Below are 19,790 nucleotides of genomic sequence, written 5' to 3'. Positions count from 1 at the left end.
CTTTCACCCACCCATCATCAGTAGCCTTAATTCACAACACGGCAAAGAGTCTTCAATAAGAGGCTAGAAGCGAATACTCGGCTCAGAAAACTCATATAGACTGTGTTAGAGACTCTCAGTCGTGTATTGGGCCGCCCTTCAACAATCGATAAATCACCGGCGATCGCGCCACATCTCATCTCCCACTCACCTCTCATGAGACGCTGAGGGAACCTCTCCTCCCCAACCTCATCATCAAACATGTTCCGCCTTGCGACAGCTCCCACCCGCAGCAGCGGCGTCAGCAGGCACCTCCTAGCCGGCCTCGCCACGCCGCAGTCGTCACCAGCATGTGCTCCCGTGGCACCGTCACCGACAAGGACAACGAGGACAGTAAAGACAAAGAGCAAACTGCGGCCCCTTCCAGGCCTCAAAAAGACGGGCACTTCCAAACCTGCCCAGCCAAAGCCCCGGGACATCGTCTTCGAGCCCCGGTCCCTCACCGAGTTCAAGATTCGGCTCCGCCAGATTTCCTACATGCACGTCACGGCGGAACGGGCCCACGATATCTATATGAAGTATATGCAGGCCCTCGCCCGGTCCGATAAACCAACAGACTGGCAAAAGGCTTTCGTCAGAGGTAGTTCCCCCAATCCTTCGCCAGCCCACCACTTCACTCTCCTTTACCTGCTCAAATCCCATCGTACCTCTTCCTGCTAACCAACCAGCAGAAAACAACCTCACGGCAGGCGAACTCCACGAAACCGCCGGCCTCCTCTCCTGGATGCGCGGCAACGAGGGCGAAGCCGAACTCATCCTGCGGTGCAGCATGATGGAGACGGCCGCCGGCCTCGGCTACGACGCCGCCGCCCTGACCCTCAGCCGCATCCTCCACCACGCCGAGGGCAGCAAGGGCTACTACGACTGGAACAACCCGCGCTGGCAGCACACCCGCACGCGATGCCTGGCCCTCATCGCAGAGGGCCGCGACGCAAACGCCATGGTCGTCGCCGGCCTCCGCCACCTCCGCCGCAAGACGGAGCGCGACGACTACCTCGCCCTCGAGGCCTTCAGCCAGGCCCTCGAGCTCGGCAAGGACGCCGCCTACTTTGACTGGCGCTGCACGGCGCTCGAGGGCCAGGGCATCGCGTACCTGCGGCTCGGGGAAAAGGAGAAGGCCAAGGAGTCCTTTGCCCACCTCGGCCAGCTGGGCTATGCGTTGGGATGGTCGCGCCTGGCTCAAATGTACCCGGACGACCCAGGTGTCTTGCACTGGCTCTTGCAGGCGGCCGGGGCGGGCATCTCCAGCGCATACGAGCAACTGGTGGAGGCGTGCGAGAAGCGTCGCAAACTTTGTGCCGAGGCCGTGGGAGAGGCCGGACACAAGGAGGCGGCAGACAGTTGGGGGCGTGACGCTGCGGAGTGGACGCGGATATTAAAGGCCTCGATTGCCAATGGGAAGTCGCGTTGAACCAATTAGGTCTTTCACGGGTCCCATGTAGAAAACATGTACAACTAAAAATATAGTCACGTCGCAAGACATGGCTCGTCAATTACTAAACTATGCATACTCCTGCCGGTCCTCCCATCCGGGCTGGAGGTAGCTCCAGTCGCGGTTGAACTTGAAATCCGTCTGGTACTGCCCGTACCGCACCAGCTTGAGCCCGTCCAGCTTGGCGCCCGCATCGGTCTGCGCCCACAAACTGACGGCCAGGGTGTTGCGGCCGCGGTTGTTGAGCACGCCCGGCGGCACGGGGAAGCGTGTCTGCGGGCCAATGTGCGGGACGTATTTGCCGTACTGGTATCCGTTGATCCAGAACATGACGCGCGCCGTTGTGCCCACGGGCGCCGAGAACTCGATGCCCAGCGGCGCGTCCAGGTCCGAGTCGATATTGAGCGTGAAATCCGTGACGTAGAAGCGGATGCCGGCGCTGGAGAGGCCGACGAGCGGGGACTCGGGCTTCCACGAGGAGCCGGTGGGCGCAAAGCCGGGGAGGTGCCAGCCCAGGCGCTCCGGGTAGAGACCGCCCTCATTCATGGGTCCGCGGACGGGGTCAATGTTGGCCTCGCCGCCGGCTGCGCCCGCCAGCTTCCACAGCTTGAAGCCCGTGTTGGTGCGCGTGCTGCCAGGCTGTAACTGGGCACCGAGGATGCCGCGCGGGTTGTTGATACCCTGGGCCGTCGAGGCCTGGTCATGGCCGTGGTAGTCAACCACAACCGTGACGACGTTGTTTTTCTCAAGTAACGCGGACCGAGGGAACGTCAGAATCTTGTTGGTTGTTGTTGCCGAAGCCGCCCCGACATCGCCGCCGAGGAACTGTCCATTCACCCAAGCCGACCATCCAAACGCCAAACCACCCGAGGCCGTGATGTTGACCGAGGTGGCATTGGCGCCGTCAAAGTAGCCGCGGTAGATCTTGGCACCCGAGTAGAAGCCATAGTCGGAGCTGTAGAGCACAGGTAGAGTGACTGGGGCATACGGGCTAGGTGTCGTCGTCTTGTTGCAGACGGTCCATCGGGAATCGTCGTAGTCGGGTGCCGCTTCGGGCAGGGCTTCGGCCGCGCGCCAGTTTGACAGCTCGGGAAGGGTCACGGCACGGTCCTCGGCGCCAGGGATCTGCGCAGTGAAGGAGCCGTAGGCAGTCTTTGTGGCAGCCAGGCGCTGGCCGTTCCAGTCAATGGTCTCGATGGGCTTGTCGCCGACGTAGGCCTCAATCGTCGTGGCCTTGTCGCTGTCACCAGAGACGTGGAGGACGCCGTGTGAGATGCTCGCGCTTCTGACGAGGTAGGGGCCCTGAATGAAGAGCTGCTCGTCCGGCTTCACAGTAGGGTTGGACGTTGTCGGGGGTGCCCAGAAACGCCACGCCGACTTTTGCTCGAGGAGGTAGACGAGAGCGCCGTTGGAGAACTTGACTACTGTCGAGCCAGCGACCTGCTTCCACGTAAAAGCCGAATGGTTCCCGTTTGTCGTCTCCTGCAAATCCGTGTCTCCAAACACCTCAAAAGTGAGGTCGCCTGCGTCCTTGAAGGCGAACTCTCCGGTCTGGCCCTCTTGAAGGTAGAAAACGAGCACCTCAGTGTCGAAGATGCCATAGGTAGCAATATCCGCCGAGGCGTACAGCAGGGTGTGCTTGCCAAAGACGTAGTCGGTGACGAGGATTTTGCTCTGGCGGCCGTTCAGCACGACGTTTGGTACGGTCACGGATCCGGCCGTCGTGTTGAGGGTGACGTCGAACTGGATGGGGGTCATGGACTTGGTGCTGGCTTGTTGCACAACGGTGAAGCCAGCCTGGGTATCGGGGTTACGGAGGACCCAGCTAAAGGCGGAGGATGAAGAGAGCTATGGGCGTTAGTAGTGGTACTGTTGAGAGGCCGGGCGACTTACACTATAGCCAGTTCCGTTCCCAATCATCTCGACCTTGAGCAGATCAGACGAGACTCGAGTGAAGAGACCGATGAGCTTCGTCTGGAAGAGCTTGGTCCACTGCTCGCGGGTCTCGCGGAGAGGGGCGCTGTAGTCGTAACTCGTGTAGACCTGGGGTGCGGCGGCTACTACTGTCAGTCCATGTAGTGCGTGTCCTGGTTCGCGTACGACTCACAGTGTCCCCAGTTTGTTCCACCATAGCTCATATAGATGCTAAGCAGGGTCACGCGTTGACCAATGTTGTTCTTGTAGTAAACGTCCGCAAAAGCCGGGTCGTGCTCCGAGGCGCACTGTTCTGTACGTTAGCACGCTGTCCTTTAACATGTTACAGCACACGCACCTGGTCATAGAAAGTCGGGCTTCCCCAGTTCGAGAACCAACCGCCCTCAAACTCAGCAAGGTAGCTCGGCTGCGTGAAAGAGTAGTTGGAGAACCACTGGAAGTAAGTCCGAACGACGTTGAAGCCAACCGCCGGGTCAGTGCAGGAAAGGGCACCTGGGTAGCTGTCGAGTCCGTAGACGTTGACGGCGCCGCCAACGTTATTGTAATCTGTAGACCATGACCGGGAACGCATGCCCTTTTCGTTGTGTGTCAGCGGGACTACGATGCCGGCGTCGTGGAATGCCTTTTTCAGCTGTTCCATGTAGATGACCGAGGTGTGGTCGGGCGAGTAGACGCTCTCCTGGTACTCGTTCTCCACTTGGTTCAGGATAACGGGCTGGACTTGTCAGCGGGTTGCAGATGAACAAGGACTAGAGCACCTACACCGCCATTGGTGATTTGGTTCGCGGCGATAATCTTGCCCACTTGCGTGATGAAAGGAAGCCATCCCGCTTGGTACCGCTCGTCAGAGGTTCTGATCTTGCCGAAGCGCCCGTCGGAGCCCCAGAGAGCGAGGCCGCCGCCATTGGTTTCGGCCTGGACTGGTCAGCTTCTTTTGACATGCTGATGGTGGGAGTCCTTACGTTGCAGTAGGGGCCGGCTCTGGCAATAACATAGAGTCCAGCCTCTTTGCAGTAGTCGAATAGTCGCTGAATGTTCTTGCCAGCAGTCTCAAAGTCGTAGACGCCCTCGGCAGCTGAGTGGTACGACCAGAAGAAGTAGATGCTGAGAGGCACGGTGAGTATTCTGGGGTCTTGTTGCAGGCAGTCGGTACTCACCTCACGGTGTTGAAGCCATTGGCCTTGAATTTCTGCAGAATATCCTTTTGTCGGGGGTCAGTACGTGAAGTGAGGTCCTCGACAGGGTTGACTCACGGGCCACAGCTCGGGGACGGCTGTGTAGGAGAAGAGTTAGCTGCGAATCGAGACCTGAGGTCGGGCTTACTTACGCGTTCTCTGGTAGTGGAATTCGGCGGAGCTGTCATCAGTCAACACCTAACCCAAACGCGGTGGATGGGACTACACGAACAGGATGTACGTCCGGGTATCGTTGATGACGAGACTGTACTTGTCCCACGACACCACGTCAGTGAGGCCATTGTCAGTCGCCCAAGCCCCGGATGCAAACAGCCAAATCAAGGCCGTCAAAGCTCGGTGAAATCGCATGGCGGCACACAACCTTGGCAGGTTCCAGATTCGTAGATATGCGGATCGAAAGAGAGAGAATGGCGTTGCATTCTAGATCTGCTCTCCTGCGAACCACGCGGGAACGCATCGACTGATAAACGATCGTGAGCCCATCACTGTCAATCACAAGCCGCAGGGCCATCAACCCCAGTCGCGGAAATGAAGACCGAATGCGACATCACGAAGAGCTACATGGCTTCTCCCCCCCACAGACGCAGACCACCAGCTCTTCATTCTAGTTTCCAGCAATCAGATGCTCGAGGTTTGGCCGTCATTACTTCATTGCGGGGTATCCCGGTCGCCGCTACTGTATAGACTGCGTGCCTCGCGTGAGAGTAACGCAGGAACCGTGGTTGGTTTTCGCGTGCCTCGCTCGTGTTGTCGCGCAATTCTTCCGCTGGACCTTGCAGGTGCAATCAAACGGCAAGGCGCAAGCGTCCGGCGCAAGGGAAGATGCCATAGTGAGCTGCCCGTTTGGACCAAGGCTCAGAAAGAAAAGAAGATGATAGCTCGGCGTGGTTTTGGCCGAAATGTTAGGTGGATTGCGGGGTCGCCCAATGATCACCTGGAGATCAGAGGGGCGACCCGAGCTTTCCCCCAGATGCCAATTGGAAGCGTGCCTGTCAGAATGCGGGAAAGCACGCAGACAAGCTTTTTGGGGCATCGCCCCGATGTCTCTCGGCCGGTCTTTCCGGACGACCTAAGCACCGTTGCATCTGAACTGATCATCTTCCTTTTTAGGGCTCGTTTTCTGTAGGATGGATATATTTGTATATGGGCCGACAATACTTACCGCCTATTGTCGGGCATTGCGATGTTTGGCCTTTAATCATGGCACTCGGTGCAGCTCAAAACTTCCTCCCAACCTTCACCTCGAGCAACCATCCTCTTCGTTACAATGACAAAATCCACGCAAAAGGTGCTGGGCTGTCTATGAATCTGGCTTTGAAGTCACAGCTCTATCATCTCATGAGTTGTACAACACGTGTCGCTCAACATGTCATGCCGGCAAGCCTCCCGTCGCCTAGTCAGGACTCTTCCGAAGAGCCAAAGTGGACGCAAAGAAGAACCTCAACATCACGACTTCCACGGCGTAGTAGGCACCATCGCGTTTAGCTTCATCTCCAGCCGACAGACCGCACCCGAACGAGTGCCTCGAGAAGAGACTGATAGTCTGCAGTGAACAGTCGAGGCGCCGGTCGAGCTCACGCTTTCAGCTAAACTCCCATTCCAGGCCAGGGTGCAGAGCGACAGTCCACGCGCATAGCCGCGAGCTTTCCAAAACGTACATCGAGCATCGTGCCGCATCAAGTCTGATCATTGATGGTCGAGTGACTGGAAGAAACCACTATCGCTACCACGTAATAGCCACGATGAACCATTGTGTCTGCTAGAACAGCAACCCCTAGGGACCTAATCACTCGCGAAATAGCCAACGGCATCGTAGATCGTAGGATGCTGTCCTCGCGCATCGTCAGTAATGCAGAAACTCCTTTGGGTCGGTTCACTCAGCGCTGCATCATGCCCTGAAGCTGTGCCATCCCTCCGGCATCCCATCCTGCTGGATAAATGTCAACGACCCAAGGCTGACCGAGATCGTCCAGGCACTTCGCTATCAAGGTTTGCGAGCTTCACGGAAGCAACGGCCGCAGTATCAGGTGAACCAACAGAACAAGATCGCATCGCCTACCACTCCAAAAACGCCGTCGTCGTATGTCATGACGTGCGAGGACCCAGAGCCCATGCTGCCACCTCTCCCTGGCTATATCTAGCCACGATATACCCCTTCTGGGCTTCTCTCGATCCCGTTCCGGGCGCACGATGAACTCTCATCTCCCATTCGCACAGCAGCCGGGCGACGCCGCACTCCTACCTCCAAGCAGGGCGCGGTCTGCAACTGACTCGGGTGCATATCTTGGCCGTTGCAAGACCACACTTGGACTGCGAGGCTGCAAGTTGCAACGGCCGGCTGGAAGCTGTCAACCACAGCCCTGCATATCCTCCTCCCCGGTTGACTTCACTGGTGAATCGATAGCGCCAAAGCTTCGACGACGACCCCTGAAGGGGGGGGACGAGCGCACTTTGGACCAGCCTCCTTAACATCTTTCGCGGGTAATAAAGCAGAAACTTGGTGCGAGATGCTCCGTACCTTTTCTTTCCCTCGGGGGAGCAGGGGCTGGTCGTGCCGCTGGCGACGGACCGGGGTAGGCGAAATACAAAGGGAAGCGAAATGTAACGGCAAAGGGATGCATTTTAGCCCCCTTTCCAAAGCGATGATGGAACCTGGTAAGCCCAATCCCCTTCATCAAATCTTAATATCAACTCCCCGAAACCGTTGCCATTCTGCTGCATTTGGTCAATTTACCTCGCCCGGATTCCCAACTCTTCCACGCAGCACCCTGGGATGCCGCGCGGGAGCCGGAGAATATCCCTTACACACGCATACCTACCCGTACGGGAATTGTGCAGCGCCGCAACAGTAGAGGCGGAAGATATCGGGCGACGTCCGTCGTGCGACTTCAGCCTCGACTTGGATTCAAAAGCGATTCGAACCCTTGCCACGAGGTTGACCGATTGCGGGGACCACCGGTGAGTCGTCGACCTCGAGAAACAGAGCGCATGTGCTCGGTCGCATGCACCAGCCGCGGGCAAACAAGTGCTGGCCGTCCACGGTGGTTGTGGCCGATGACGAGCCGGCGGCGGTGGCCACCACCGTGCCATGGCGGAGTAGGAAGCACAGACTTGGACAACGTCCCGGCGCCCCGATCCAACTGCACTGGCTGGACCATCGTGGGATCTACCCGACGGGTCTGCAGGTTACCGCGAGCGATGTCGGGATGAAGTGTCCTTGAACTGCCTGCGCGGTCGCCGACGTGTGCTCCCGAGCATCACTTGACGACGGCTGCACGGCTGGCATGGAAATAGACACCTATCAGTACGTAATGAGATATTGCCAGCGCATCGTCTCTCGCCCACACAAGACGAGCTCGCCACAACTTTAATCCAAGTATCAAGGAGATGCAGTCAAACACATGTGGCGCTACCTAGAAAGTGTCGACCACGTGTAGTTGAATCAGTTCGGCCAAGCAGCAGCTATTGAGATGGAAGATGCTTCCGGAATGGGAGAAACGAAACATGAACCATGAACCGGAAGCCCAACAAGTCTGGTAGATCCCCACGTGGCGAGCGCGCGCTGTTTGCCATCGTGCCGTTTCAGTTGTTCCTGGACAAAAGAAGATGACGGTAGCATCAAGCTACCTATGGTGAGTTGCAACGCTCGCCCGTTGTGCGCTCAATGGCCTAGCCAGACTTTGACCCTTTTTTTTCCCCCTGGGCGCCGACTAAGACGAAACTCTGGTGCTGGAGCGCCGTGCGAGGCTTCTTCTTTTCTTTCCAAAATTGGCAACAGAAGGATCGGAGCCGTTGACAAGTGCTGTCGAAAGAAAATGGAGAAGCAGAATTTTTTTCTGGCCTCCTTTCTTTTCGTTTCAACCCCGTCAAACATGTGTGCGGGCTGACACGTTGTGAGTGGACCTAGGAGCGGTTCGCAAAAGGGCGGGCGGACGGCAGACAGACGTGTCGGCGCGCTGTGATGCCATCTGCACCGAGGGTTTAACGTTTGTCCAAGGTGCGGTCATGGCGGGGATAACCCCTCGAACCCCCAGAATAACACCGAGTCATTGCCAGTAAAAGCCGACTTTTTGTTCACTTGGTTGCCCGAGCTGTGACTACTCGTGGTTTGTGCAGATGAGCCCCTCTTCTGACAGCGGCTTTTCCAAGCAAGATCCTAGAGTTGGCTGCGAATGGGAAGACTCGGCAAGGCGCAACGGCCGGTTCGTGACAAGATTGCTTCTTCTCGGTGCTGATTGCTGCGAAGAAGTTTGAAATCTGGGCCGTACTCCGCAACAAGTGGGATTAATGACTCTTTGGCGTCCGCTTTCCCCTCTTGACGTCGCCGCTCGCGTGGTGGGAACAGAGGGGAAAGAAAAAGTTGATCTGGGCAGAAAAGGACTCACAATGACAAAGCAACCGGCTTAAGGTACTTTGGAAGGATACTCCGTTCTCCGTACGGATACAGAATCATGAATGGGCGCAAATGGCGAAAAATTGGACCACCACTCCACCAGAGGTGCGGCAGCGTGAGCCCTAAACGCAGGTACAAGGCACATCTGGGCCCGGCACTCTTCGTCTGAATGAGATGCGACGAATGAGATGCGACGGATTTGCTGCGGTCCCTTGGGGCTGCGGAACGGCGAGCGGTCGCCTCAGCATCGCATCGCAGCACATCGGGACAAGGGTCAGGTACATGCGGTACGTATCGTCAACGAGTAATACCTAGCGTCAGGTACGGAAACGGGTACTCTGGATTCGCAGGATGGCGGACGCAGGGCACAAACTTTGTACGGGCGTAGGACGGAGACGTTGAGCTCGAGAGACACTGTGTCAGTCAATGGCCATCTTCCGACCCTCCATCGCAAGAGCACCCTTTGTCGTAGTATTCGTACGGGGCTGGACGCTGGAGCAGGATTAAACGAGAGACAGAGACACTCACCAATGCCGGCCGGCCCAATGGCGAGGCACCAACATGCCAACCACAGGGCCTGTCTCATCTCTAATCCATCTCCCATCGACGTGAGAGATGACGAGCAGCGGGGGAGGCGTGGGCTGGACGTCTCTGATTGGAAAGCGTCGGAGAAAAAGGAAGCAGGAATAGAAGATGTGGAAATGCGCCGTCAGCCCCCAAAAAGAGCGCCGGCGTGCGCCCAACAGGCTGGCTGCCGCTGGGTGACCGGGGATTGACCAGCACTGCAACAGGTCTGCAGACAGTGCTCCGTCCTCACATGAGCAGGTAACGGTAGTATAGTAGTATACTCCGTATAGATTCATTCTCCGAGATGAATCTCAGATGCGTTCTTTCGTCATCGGCGCCGCTTCTTCCACTTTGTTCCAAGGTCCAAGGAGTTCCAGGCTTCTGGCCGTGGATCTAATTCCCGCAGGCCCCGTCAAGCGCGTTGGGATCCTGGCGGTCCTCCGGCCTTGTCGCTCGTGTCAGGCCTTGTCGAGCCTTGTCAATGTCGTGCCCTGCCCTGTCGTGCCGTCCTCTCGCTTGCCGGGGAAAAGACAATTTGCAAGGCTGCTGCAGCCTTTGCCTGGCACGCCCGGTCGGGGGATAGCGAGGAATGGGCCCCATTCTTCGGCCAGGGCTGTGTCGTGGAAAAGTGCGGCCAGGTGGAGAGACACGGAGTAGAGGACCTAGTGGAAGCCGTGGTGGGCCATGGAAGAGGGGAGGAAAGGAGCGGTTGTGTTGCCATTCACCATGGACCATGACCCAAGGCTTCACAAGTCAAGTCAAGACTCAAGACAACAAGAGGAGCGAAATTTGGTGGGTAAGGAGGAAATGAAAAGTCGTCGAATCAAGGAAGCAGGTTGGTCACAACGGGAAGGGAGCTGGGGCCCACGACTGGCGTGAGGTGTGCGCGGGAACTTGGCCGGGAAAGCAGGGACGCCTTAAGATCAGGTACGGATGGATACCTTCCCACTGCAGTGCTTCCACCATGGAAAGGATGGAGTCAGAAAAGACGTTGGGAAGGAGCCTGGAAGTTGGAAGGTCTTTCCTTGTGCGATTTGAGTGTCTTCCACCTGTTGCCGAGAGTCGGCCTGAGGTGTACACTCCGTAGAGTAGGTATGGAGTCACGGAGTGGCCCTCAGGCAGAGACATGCGGTACGTATCCTTTGCGGCATGAGGTGCGCCATGGCACCGTAGCATCTGCCATTGTTTCAAGGTCTTTTCTCGTCCCTTCATCAGAGCCTTCCTTGCTCCTGTGGATGGAGAAGGGATTCCATTGCGCCGAGTACCGGTAGAGCTTGAGCATTGATATATACGATGTGCACTATGCACTTGGCTCGCCTCGCATTGGCCTCGTCCCTTTGCAGTGTCAGCATCTGACCTGGCAACATTCTCCTTATTCTACAGAGTTGAGCACGGAGTACTTTGTACAGGTGACAGAGCTGGGCGGGGAGGCATCCCATACTGCAAGTACGGGGTAGGCAGGCGTGCGTCATTTCTGTCCTCCGAGATTTCCAACTCCTAGCAGGACTCCAGGAGCCGAGAATAGAAGACGTGAGACAGGTCCCTGGCGACTCGCGAGGAAGCAGCATCATCAGATACCCCCGGGCCTCTTGCCCAGTCATTTGGGTCCATCGGGAATTAAGACGGCAGGAAAATCTCGAGGTACTTCCCTCCCTGGTGCCTTGCTGCACATCTTCATGTACCCAAGGTACCTCTGATATTGTATCATTTTACGCTTTTTACACCCATGGAAAACTCTTCGCCGATAGATCGCCTTCCCTGTCTCTGCCAGTCCCAAATCTGGTTCTTCTTCGTCTTTCTTCTGTGCTTTGCGAGTCGATCTCGAGTCTCTGGTGTCCCGAAGGAGGTTAGACGGTTGCATTCCAACGACATGGCCCGCCTGCCTCCCCAGAAAATCTCGAAAATCTCTTTTCTAAAACTCGGGCAGCCAGGCTGGCCCTCTTTGGGGGCCGAGTCAGTTCGGCCAAGTTCGGAATCTAGATGCGCTCTGCGTTACTGGCAACTGGGCTGGTAGCCTTCAGAAGTCTTCGACCAGAGAATACCATATTTGGTACGGGGTACAGCTACAGCTACAGCTACTATTGTTTATCTGACCTTCTGCACATGGCCAAAGCCATAGCGCACCGGGGAAACGGCACAGCTGCCCTCTTGTTATGCAAACTTCCCCTCTGCAGAACATGGACCACCCATGCGACCAAGTCCCTCCGTCGCCTGTTGGTCAAAGCAAGACCCCTCAGGTCTCTCTCGACCCCTTCTCGCCCCTCTTCCACCCCCTCAGGTACGCCGTCGGCTCTCCACTGAAGGCGGCCGGAAGCCGCTATTCAGTAGCACGGAGGCAGAGAGACAGGAGGCATCCAGGGAAGAGAGGGAACACCCCCTCTGTCAAAACAAGAGAGCACTGGCTTTTTGCCTCCGCTTTCTCCTGGCACCAGTCAATTGCCATGCCAACGGGTGGGTGGCTCACTGTCTCTAGCTGGGAGCTGCCTTTCAGTTTGTTTACAACCGGCGATTCAGCAGTCGAGCAACCAAAGTTTGCCCCCCCATACAAAGTCGCAAGTGTCTTGAAGCTATCGCGGACTGCGCATGACGGCCACTCATCCAAGAGGGAAAAGTGTCAGCTTGTCTTGGGTCGGATGACCGATCCTCTCTCCCTCTGCTCGCGACCAACCGACAGGGATTCGCGTGTCTCACCCATAAACAAACAACCAGTCCAAAGAGACGCCACGCATCTCATCGCTAGCCTCGTCGATCATGGTCTTCTGCTTTGGGGGACGAAGTAGAAGAAGAGGCACAGCGGCCATGGTCCATTGACGGGCAACAGTGCCGTAGCTCTCGCCGGGACACCAGGTTGGCCAGAACGGGTTTGACGGAACGATTGATGGCTCGTTGTGTTGATTCACGGATGCAAGGGACCACCTTCAATTGGCAGCTTCGGGCGATATCAAAGAGGACCGGAGATTGTACCTGCACAACCCCCTCACATACGATGCAACCGCAGCTCTCGAGTCCAGCCTTACCCTGCTCCCTCTAGTGACCATCTAGTGCCCATCTCGACACGTCGCTGCAACCATGCCGAAAGCGACACGATGTAAACAAAACTAGCACGGCCCAGAGCCTCACTTGATCAACCACGGGGTCTTTTCCAGCGCCGTCATTTCGCAAACCATGGCACACCGCGCAAAGCACTCGCCGAGTGGAAACCTCACTTGCGGGTTTCCCTGGATAGCCCCAGGTCGTGTCAATAATGGGAAAGGCAAGACGAGCATCGTCGATTTCAGCCGGAGCTGGAGCAAAAGAGACATTAGCCGTGCTGATTAACAACAGCGGGGACCAGGTATAACCAGGGAAAAAAGACGGCTCACACTCCAACTCTGGGCTTATCGGGGACAGCAATCTATATCAGAAAGGAGATGAGTGACGGCGCTTGGCAAAGACAGACGAAATGCCAACAACCACGCATTTCGAGTCTGGCCTGCTACGACCACAGCATATGCCGCCTGCCAGTCAGTCATTGTGCACCGGGGCGGTTTCTTTTTTTGTGCAATCCTATTGTGGCTGACGATGCTTCGTCCTCTCCCCTCTCGTTTCTTCTTCCAGAAGCCGCCGGGTGGGATGACGGATGATCCCCCCCTCCCTTTCCTCACGCCACTGTCTCTGGGCATTCGTTTTTCGGATTTCCCATGTTTTATATCGCGCTTGTGGCTTGTCTTTTTTCATCTAATAGGAGACGGCGCGGCCAATAATCACCCGCAGCTCCAGTGTCAGCCCTCGCCGTCTCGTCGCCATCTCATGCTACCATCGGAAACTAAGGTAGCCAGAAGCCTCTCAACCCAAGATTCTCTCGTCTGCGGCTACCTACGAGAGTCTACGGGGAGGAATTATCGAGTCTAGCTGGCACGACATGGAGGCACAATCGAATCAACGTGGTCGATTGGAAAGTCGAGTTTGATTACCACAGGCAGCACGACCTCTGCCCGAGGTGCTACAAGTACAAGCAACACAAGGAATGACGAGGTCAGAGAGTACATGGCCGTCGCATCGTCCGGTCATGATCCAATTCTCTGACTGGCTCTGTGCACTGGCAGAACAGACACGTACATACAGCGGCAGCGGCAACTGATGGATGGGATGACAGAGCCTACTTGTTCGTGTCGTGCAGTCTCGGTACTTTGTCCACCACCAGCGCAGCTCTGCGATCCGGTACATGGGAACGCACGCGCTGAACATACCTTGACACGGCACGGCAGCATCAACAGCAGCACATCACAGATCCCGAATCATCTCGTCACCGCGGGCCTCAGTCCCCTGCCGCCGCGGGTTCCCAGTCCTGGTCCCAGACTCCCAGGTTTCCAGTCAGGATCCCAGACCACACCAGACCCGGACTCTGTCCAGTGTCCCAGGAGCACACGCCCCCCGGCACGGACAAGGGTAGCTGCCAGTGTTTCGTTCCGAGCGCTCCACCACGGCATCCCTCCCACATCCTTGTCACTGTCGTCCTTCGTCCACTCGATACTTGGACCTGGGTACGAAGCAGAGACCTGGAGACCAAAGGAAAGGAAGAAAAAAAAAAGAATCCACCGGCCGGCCGAGGCGTGTGCGTAAGGTACGAATAAACTCGCTCGGTCTGCCGTTTGCCCACGCGACGCTGGACCTCTCTACCCTCGTCCACCCCCCCGACAGGGAATGCCATCTAACCCCCAACCCAGGCACGCCGCACCACACACAAAAACGCGACCACGACCGCCTGCCATACTTTATTCGTTTGGTTCCCAGGTTTCGTCCTTCGTCCCCTCTACTTACACCTACACCTCTTTCCCTCAACCCCCTTCCGTTCGTTCTCACCAACTACTATTCTCTCGTTAAACCATCGACTTGAACATTCACTTCACCCAATCCCCATCGACAACCTGGGCCCATTACACCGGCCACCTGGACCATCTTCTCACCAACCCGGTTCCATATTGAAGCCTCGCCGTCCAGTCCTCAGCATCCTATTCGTCAACACAAACGACAAACCCTATTCTTTACTCGCCCTGGAGAGAGAGTTTCTATACGGAGCTCTTCTACAGATCGAACCATCAACAGTGCTCATGTACACGGCTGGTCAACCGCGTCCCGATCTCACCTCGTCTAGTCAAAACCACTGTGGAACCACGTCGTCGACTCGTCACTTACACCCGCTGTCGATTCACGGCAGTAGTAACCCAGCCTCATCGGGGCCCGTCCTCATCGATTCATCAGTCTTTGGTCTTGACGAGCCGTTTGTGTCCGCCGTCGAGAACAAACAACCGATTCACCGGTCTCTGGCAGACCATCTGCAACGCCTCAGCCGGACCGGTCTCTGTGTAAGCGGCGGAGGAACCTCAGCTTCATTTCCCGCTCGTATTCGATTTCCCCGGCTTTGAAAGCCCCAACTTCACCATGGGCCTGCCTCGAGCTCTCCCCGTTGCGGCCGGCGCGCTGGCTCTGATTGCCACCATTACGATTGTCATCATCCACGTCGTCCTCGCCGCTCACATTGCCGATGCGGCGCCTGTCCGCACGTCCTCGATTTTGTCGTCGATTTTGGAAAGCATTCTTTTGGTATTCTTGGGATGGATGTTGTCGACCAACTTGGTTGCCAGATTTAGGAATTCTTCAAAGCGCTTCATCAGCGCCATGTTTGGTGCGAGTGTCCTTGTCTGCACCATGGCCACTGCTGCGTCTGTAGCCACCATGATCTGCCTCAGCAACGCCACGAGGGACCTGGCGGGTACCGTTCTCGGTGCGACCCAGACGAGCTTCCTCATCGCTTCGTCCGTCGCTCTCGGTCTCTGCTTTGCTTGTCAGCTCATTTTCATTGTCATTCATTTCGTCTTGGCCCGCCTCGTTGCCCGCGACGAGTCCGGTTCCATGCACACGGACGAGGAGTCCCAGAGATCTCCCAACGTCCACATCAAGTCAGTTCCCTACCACCGCACTTCACCTACCTTTGAAGGCAGGAGCCGGTCCACCTCCATGGGCTCGCAAAGCCCGCCGCAATCAAGCAGTGGGCGTTCCGCCACCGATACGTTGAGCTCGTTCCGCTCCTCGTTGTCCAACGTCGTCCGGCCCATCTCCTCCAGAACCCGCCTGCTTCCTCTGCGGGAGAAGCGTCGGGCAGAGTCGATTGACTCGAACCACTACCGCTCGCGATCGAGCAGTGTCAACGAGGATTCGTCCTTTGACTCGTGGGACACGTCCTCGGTCGACATGCAGAGCCGCATGACCGTCCTCGGCACGTCCTCGCCCCCCGGCAGGTTTTTGGAAACGATCCCTGCCAGCCCTACTACCAGTCGCAGTCCCAGCCCCGGAACGCCGTTGGATCTGGACCTGGAAGCCCCGCGCACTCGTCGTCGGAGCCGCAGCTACAGTCCCAGCCCCATGGGCACCCTCCGCAACCCCGAGCCTACCTTTACGCTGCAGACTTCTGCCAGCGAGTGCTCTCTGCGGCGTCCCGAGCCCGCCTTTACCATGCAGGGCTCGGCCAGCGAATCTCACATTCACCCCCTATTCCGGTCTGATTCCCCAGACCCGCCGCCGATGGTGACCCCCGGCACGGTCGTCACCGCGGCGCCAGATGCCGGCCGCGTCATCTCGGACCGGCACAGCGTTCGCCGCATGCGCAGTGGCAGTCTGCCCGGAGGACCTAGCCCCCTCAGCCGCACCAGCAGCTATGACAACTTTTTCCCCAACGGCCAGCCGCCCGTCAAAGAAGAAAAGGAGGAACTCCCATCACCCCAAGAGGAGGACGAAACACTTGGTGAGAGACAGATGACGCCCCCGATCCCAGAGTGGATCCTAACCGCCGGAGCCAGGACGAGCCTGAACGGGTACCAAAGTCGGAAGCTCCGCATCGACGGGGACGCCGAGCAAGAGCAATCATGATGACGGAGGGACGCACCATCGGCAACAAGAGGTGTGTCCAAGGAGAAAATCTGACCCGGCGTGGTCTTCATGAATGTTTAATTGCTATTTTGTCCTCGACGACAACAAGGGAGTACGAGCTCGGGCGGTGATACCATATTTGGAGACTTTTATTTTTTCTTTGTCCAGCGCGGCGTTGTCCTGGGAGGCAGAGTAGGTTAAAAAAATATCCAACATCGAGCGGCCAGAGAAGCCGCCGACAAGCTAGGATAGATGGCTACAGCAGCTAAAACAATTTAACGAGTAACGAAATCTGGTGCGTATTTCTGAAGTGTGGTTGGATTGTGTGTCGACCTTTGAACGTTTGGAATGATGCTGCGAATGGAAATGGACATGTCGGAATATGGATGATCCCGCGCCGCTCCGCATGGGCTTCCCGTTGTGGACTCCCGGGCTAAGGTAGGCACGGACCTCAGCGATGGTCCCAGGCGTTCCTGCACGTATCCAGGCGGGAGAGAGACACTCTATTTGAACCGGGCAGGGCAGCTCAGGGAGTGGCCTGTGATGTTATGCGAGGCGAGTAAGTATATGTTCTACGTGTCTGTGTAGCCTATGGATGGATACCTTAGAGCCGGGCACCTTTGATCAACTCTTTGTGTGCTGCTGGTCTTTAACGGTAAATGTCAGTTGTCAACGTGGCTAGCAAACCCCAGAAGCTGGTGCAACACCCCGCTTTCCGCAAGGTAGGCAGGCAGGTAGCTGCCCACCGAAAATTTCTGCAGACTTGCAGATGGTCTGGCTGTCTGGGTAGGTATCCGTATGTTGGCGAATGATTGGGAGCGCAAGGCAAAACTGAAAAGGAAGTTCGAGTGCCATGTTCTCGTTGCCTGTCATCCAATGGTTTTTGGGGGTTCTAGACCAGGTTCTTGAAAGGTTGCTCCCCTCACCCTTTCTTACCTCATCTTGGATGCCTAGACAGCCACAGCACCTTGAGATCAAATTGCACCGCCACTTCTAGTGGGAGAAAAAACAGAGTTTGGCTAGGAGAGAAGCCACCCGACCCAGGCCGATGCGCTAGGCCGTTGCTGGTGCTCCTGCCTGGCTGGTGGTGGTGACCTGGACTTGTCGGTTTTAAGTGGGGAAGCGGCGGTCCATTGCTTAGGTTGCTCACCACCACTTGACCACTGACCACTGACCACCACTATGGACAGCCATCCAGCGAGTTCCATTGTGCAAGGTACCTCAGCCAACCAACTAGAACCGCCTGCCCGCCGCCTTCCCCCACTGCGCGGCACCAAACACTGACTTCAGTCACCACTCACCTTCGTCATCTCCATTAAATCTGTACCTTAGCAGTCTTTCCCGCGCACACAACAAAACACCAAGGTGACGGGTTTCTCTATCTTTCAACCCACTTGCTTCTGCGCATCGATCCCCAGCGCACCCATCCCCCATTCACGACTCTCAACCTTTCCCTTTATTCCCCCCATCAAATCAGCACCCTCAGCTCTTCCCTTGTGATTGCAGCCTTTTTGCTGCACCGAAGCTAGTCAAGATGAAGGTCACATTCAAGGTATGCCCAGCTCCGAGCCTCCTCCCCCACCACCACCTAGGCCATGATGGCATTGCGCCTCACCACAGCTTCAACCTTGAGCTTCTACTAATCATATCGGCTGTTTTCCAGGACTTGAAGCAACAAAAGTTCACGCTTGACGTTGAGCCCACCGACCCTGTGCGTCCTCACCCCCACCTCCGCCTCCGAGATGACCTTCCCACGGCTGCCCTTGCGATGTCCGACCTCGAAACTGACGAGATAAACAGATTTCGGTTGTCAAGCAGAAGATTTCTGGAGAGAAGGGATGGGACCCCAAGGACCAGAAGCTTATCTACTCTGGTAGGCAGCCCCGCCACCTGGAGGAAGGCGATGGCTCCGGCTGACAGCTACACTAGGCAAGATCCTCAAGGACGACGACACGGTCGAGTCCTACAAGATTGAGGAAAAGGGCTTCGTTGTCTGCATGGTCAACAAGGTCCGTAGCCCGATGGACAAATACCCGCGCTTGCTCGCGTGCCGTACTGACGATCCAACAGCCCAAGGCACCCAAGCCCGCCCCGGCCGCCGAGTCCTCATCTGCGCCCGCCGTCCCCGCTACGCCCGCTCAGCACGTCGCTGCTACGCCGGCTGCTCCTCCCGCTCCCGCTGCTCAGGCTGCTGCCCCTGCTGCGGCTCCCGCTACGCCGACTCCGGCCGCTAGATCTACCGGTGGCGATGCCGGCAATAACGACCCGTCAATGGCCATGGGCGCTCAGCGCCAGGAGGTGATTGCCAATATGGAGGCCATGGGTTTCGAGCGCGCCCAGATTGACGCCGCCATGCGCGCCGCCTTTTACAACCCCGACAGAGCCGTCGAGTACCTGCTCAGCGTGAGATCCGATACCTTGAGAATTTGGTTTGCCGGAAGCTGACAATGACAAGGGCATCCCCGAAGACGTTCAGGAGGAGCAGGCACAGCGACAGGCCGCTGCTGCGGCGCCCGTCCAGCCTTCTGGTGGTGCGCCCGCTGGCGGCGATGACGGCAACGTCAACCTCTTCGATCTTGCCGCCCAGTCGCGTGGTGGTAGCGGTGGTGGTGGTGGACGTGGCGCCTCCGCTGGCAACACCCAGGCCGCCGCCGCTGCTGCTGCCGCTGCTGCCGCCCAGGGTGGCTTCGGCAACCTGGACTTCCTCAGAAACAATGCTCAGTTCCAGCAGCTGCGCCAGGTCGTCCAGCAACAGCCCCAGATGCTGGAGCCTATCCTTCAGCAGCTCGGCGCCGGCAACCCCCAGCTTGCTCAACTGATCGCGAACAACCCCGACCAGTTCCTGCAGCTTCTCGGCGAGGAGGTTGACGACGACGTGCCTCTGCCCCCCGGTGCGCAGGCCATCCAGGTCACCGAGGAGGAGCGCGACGCCATTGAACGGGTGGGTTCCTCTTGACATTGTACGTGGATCACGATGCTGACTACTTTAGTTATGCCGTCTCGGCTTCGACCGTGACGCTGCCATCCAGGCCTACTTTGCCTGCGACAAGAACGAGGAGCTCGCGGCAAACTTCCTCTTCGACCAGCCCGATGACGACGATGCGCCCCAGAACTAAGCCCGACTCGCAACGACCGCATGACGACACAATCTATGACAGAAACGCAGGGCTCAGGAATTACCGGACGGGTTTGGCTCTCGACGACGTTGACGTGAGGAAAAGGCCTGGCGATATCTAGCCCAGGAGACAGGGTCCTCGTCAGCAGGGAGGGCACGAGGCCGCGTGGAGGTAGATGATGCAATCCTTTTTTTTCGGTAGAGCTG

At 57.2% G+C, this 19,790-nt stretch overlaps 7 protein-coding genes across 7 annotated transcripts; 5 read left to right on the top strand and 2 right to left on the bottom strand.

The window, feature by feature from the left end:
• The first annotated feature begins 18 nt into the window (after positions 1 to 18).
• Positions 19 to 1,504, top strand: BDP55DRAFT_647482 (uncharacterized protein). The gene is made up of 2 exons (XM_060573780.1): positions 19 to 619; positions 711 to 1,504. The coding sequence occupies exons 1-2, from the start codon at positions 241 to 243 to the stop codon at positions 1,448 to 1,450; spliced, it is 1,119 nt and encodes a 372-aa protein (XP_060435282.1). The 5' UTR covers positions 19 to 240; the 3' UTR covers positions 1,451 to 1,504.
• A 36-nt stretch (positions 1,505 to 1,540) lies between these two features.
• Positions 1,541 to 4,950, bottom strand: BDP55DRAFT_751363 (family 35 glycosyl hydrolase; the record flags this gene model as incomplete). Its single annotated transcript, XM_060580638.1, has 10 exons — positions 1,541 to 3,319; positions 3,365 to 3,534; positions 3,579 to 3,693; positions 3,744 to 4,121; positions 4,169 to 4,321; positions 4,369 to 4,510; positions 4,564 to 4,607; positions 4,660 to 4,679; positions 4,734 to 4,762; positions 4,814 to 4,950. 10 exons carry the CDS (start codon positions 4,948 to 4,950, stop codon positions 1,541 to 1,543), a joined length of 2,967 nt encoding a protein of 988 aa, XP_060435281.1.
• Positions 4,951 to 5,960: 1,010 nt separating this feature from the next.
• BDP55DRAFT_268445 (uncharacterized protein) lies at positions 5,961 to 6,419 on the bottom strand. Its single transcript, XM_060566400.1, has one exon. It carries the CDS (start codon positions 6,277 to 6,279, stop codon positions 6,049 to 6,051), a length of 231 nt encoding a protein of 76 aa, XP_060435280.1. The 5' UTR covers positions 6,280 to 6,419; the 3' UTR covers positions 5,961 to 6,048.
• A 32-nt stretch (positions 6,420 to 6,451) lies between these two features.
• Positions 6,452 to 6,796, top strand: BDP55DRAFT_627226 (uncharacterized protein; the record flags this gene model as incomplete). Its single annotated transcript, XM_060571726.1, has 1 exon — positions 6,452 to 6,796. One exon carries the CDS (start codon positions 6,452 to 6,454, stop codon positions 6,794 to 6,796), a length of 345 nt encoding a protein of 114 aa, XP_060435279.1.
• A 4,816-nt stretch (positions 6,797 to 11,612) lies between these two features.
• On the top strand, positions 11,613 to 12,416 carry BDP55DRAFT_268435 (uncharacterized protein). Its single transcript, XM_060566399.1, has one exon. It carries the CDS (start codon positions 11,716 to 11,718, stop codon positions 12,340 to 12,342), a length of 627 nt encoding a protein of 208 aa, XP_060435278.1. The 5' UTR covers positions 11,613 to 11,715; the 3' UTR covers positions 12,343 to 12,416.
• Positions 12,417 to 14,983: 2,567 nt separating this feature from the next.
• On the top strand, positions 14,984 to 16,468 carry BDP55DRAFT_690428 (uncharacterized protein; the record flags this gene model as incomplete). Its single annotated transcript, XM_060576857.1, has 1 exon — positions 14,984 to 16,468. One exon carries the CDS (start codon positions 14,984 to 14,986, stop codon positions 16,466 to 16,468), a length of 1,485 nt encoding a protein of 494 aa, XP_060435277.1.
• A 1,534-nt stretch (positions 16,469 to 18,002) lies between these two features.
• Positions 18,003 to 19,584, top strand: BDP55DRAFT_542254 (XPC-binding domain-containing protein; the record flags this gene model as incomplete). Its single annotated transcript, XM_060568295.1, has 6 exons — positions 18,003 to 18,179; positions 18,269 to 18,341; positions 18,398 to 18,477; positions 18,545 to 18,871; positions 18,924 to 19,409; positions 19,459 to 19,584. 6 exons carry the CDS (start codon positions 18,003 to 18,005, stop codon positions 19,582 to 19,584), a joined length of 1,269 nt encoding a protein of 422 aa, XP_060435276.1.
• Positions 19,585 to 19,790: the final 206 nt, after the last annotated feature.

The sequence above is a fragment of the Colletotrichum godetiae genome, assembly GCF_030913485.1.
Source record: "Colletotrichum godetiae strain CBS 193.32 chromosome Unknown BDP55scaffold_4, whole genome shotgun sequence".
NCBI lineage: Eukaryota > Fungi > Ascomycota > Sordariomycetes > Glomerellales > Glomerellaceae > Colletotrichum > Colletotrichum godetiae.
This window is presented reverse-complemented; position numbering and strand designations above follow the sequence as displayed.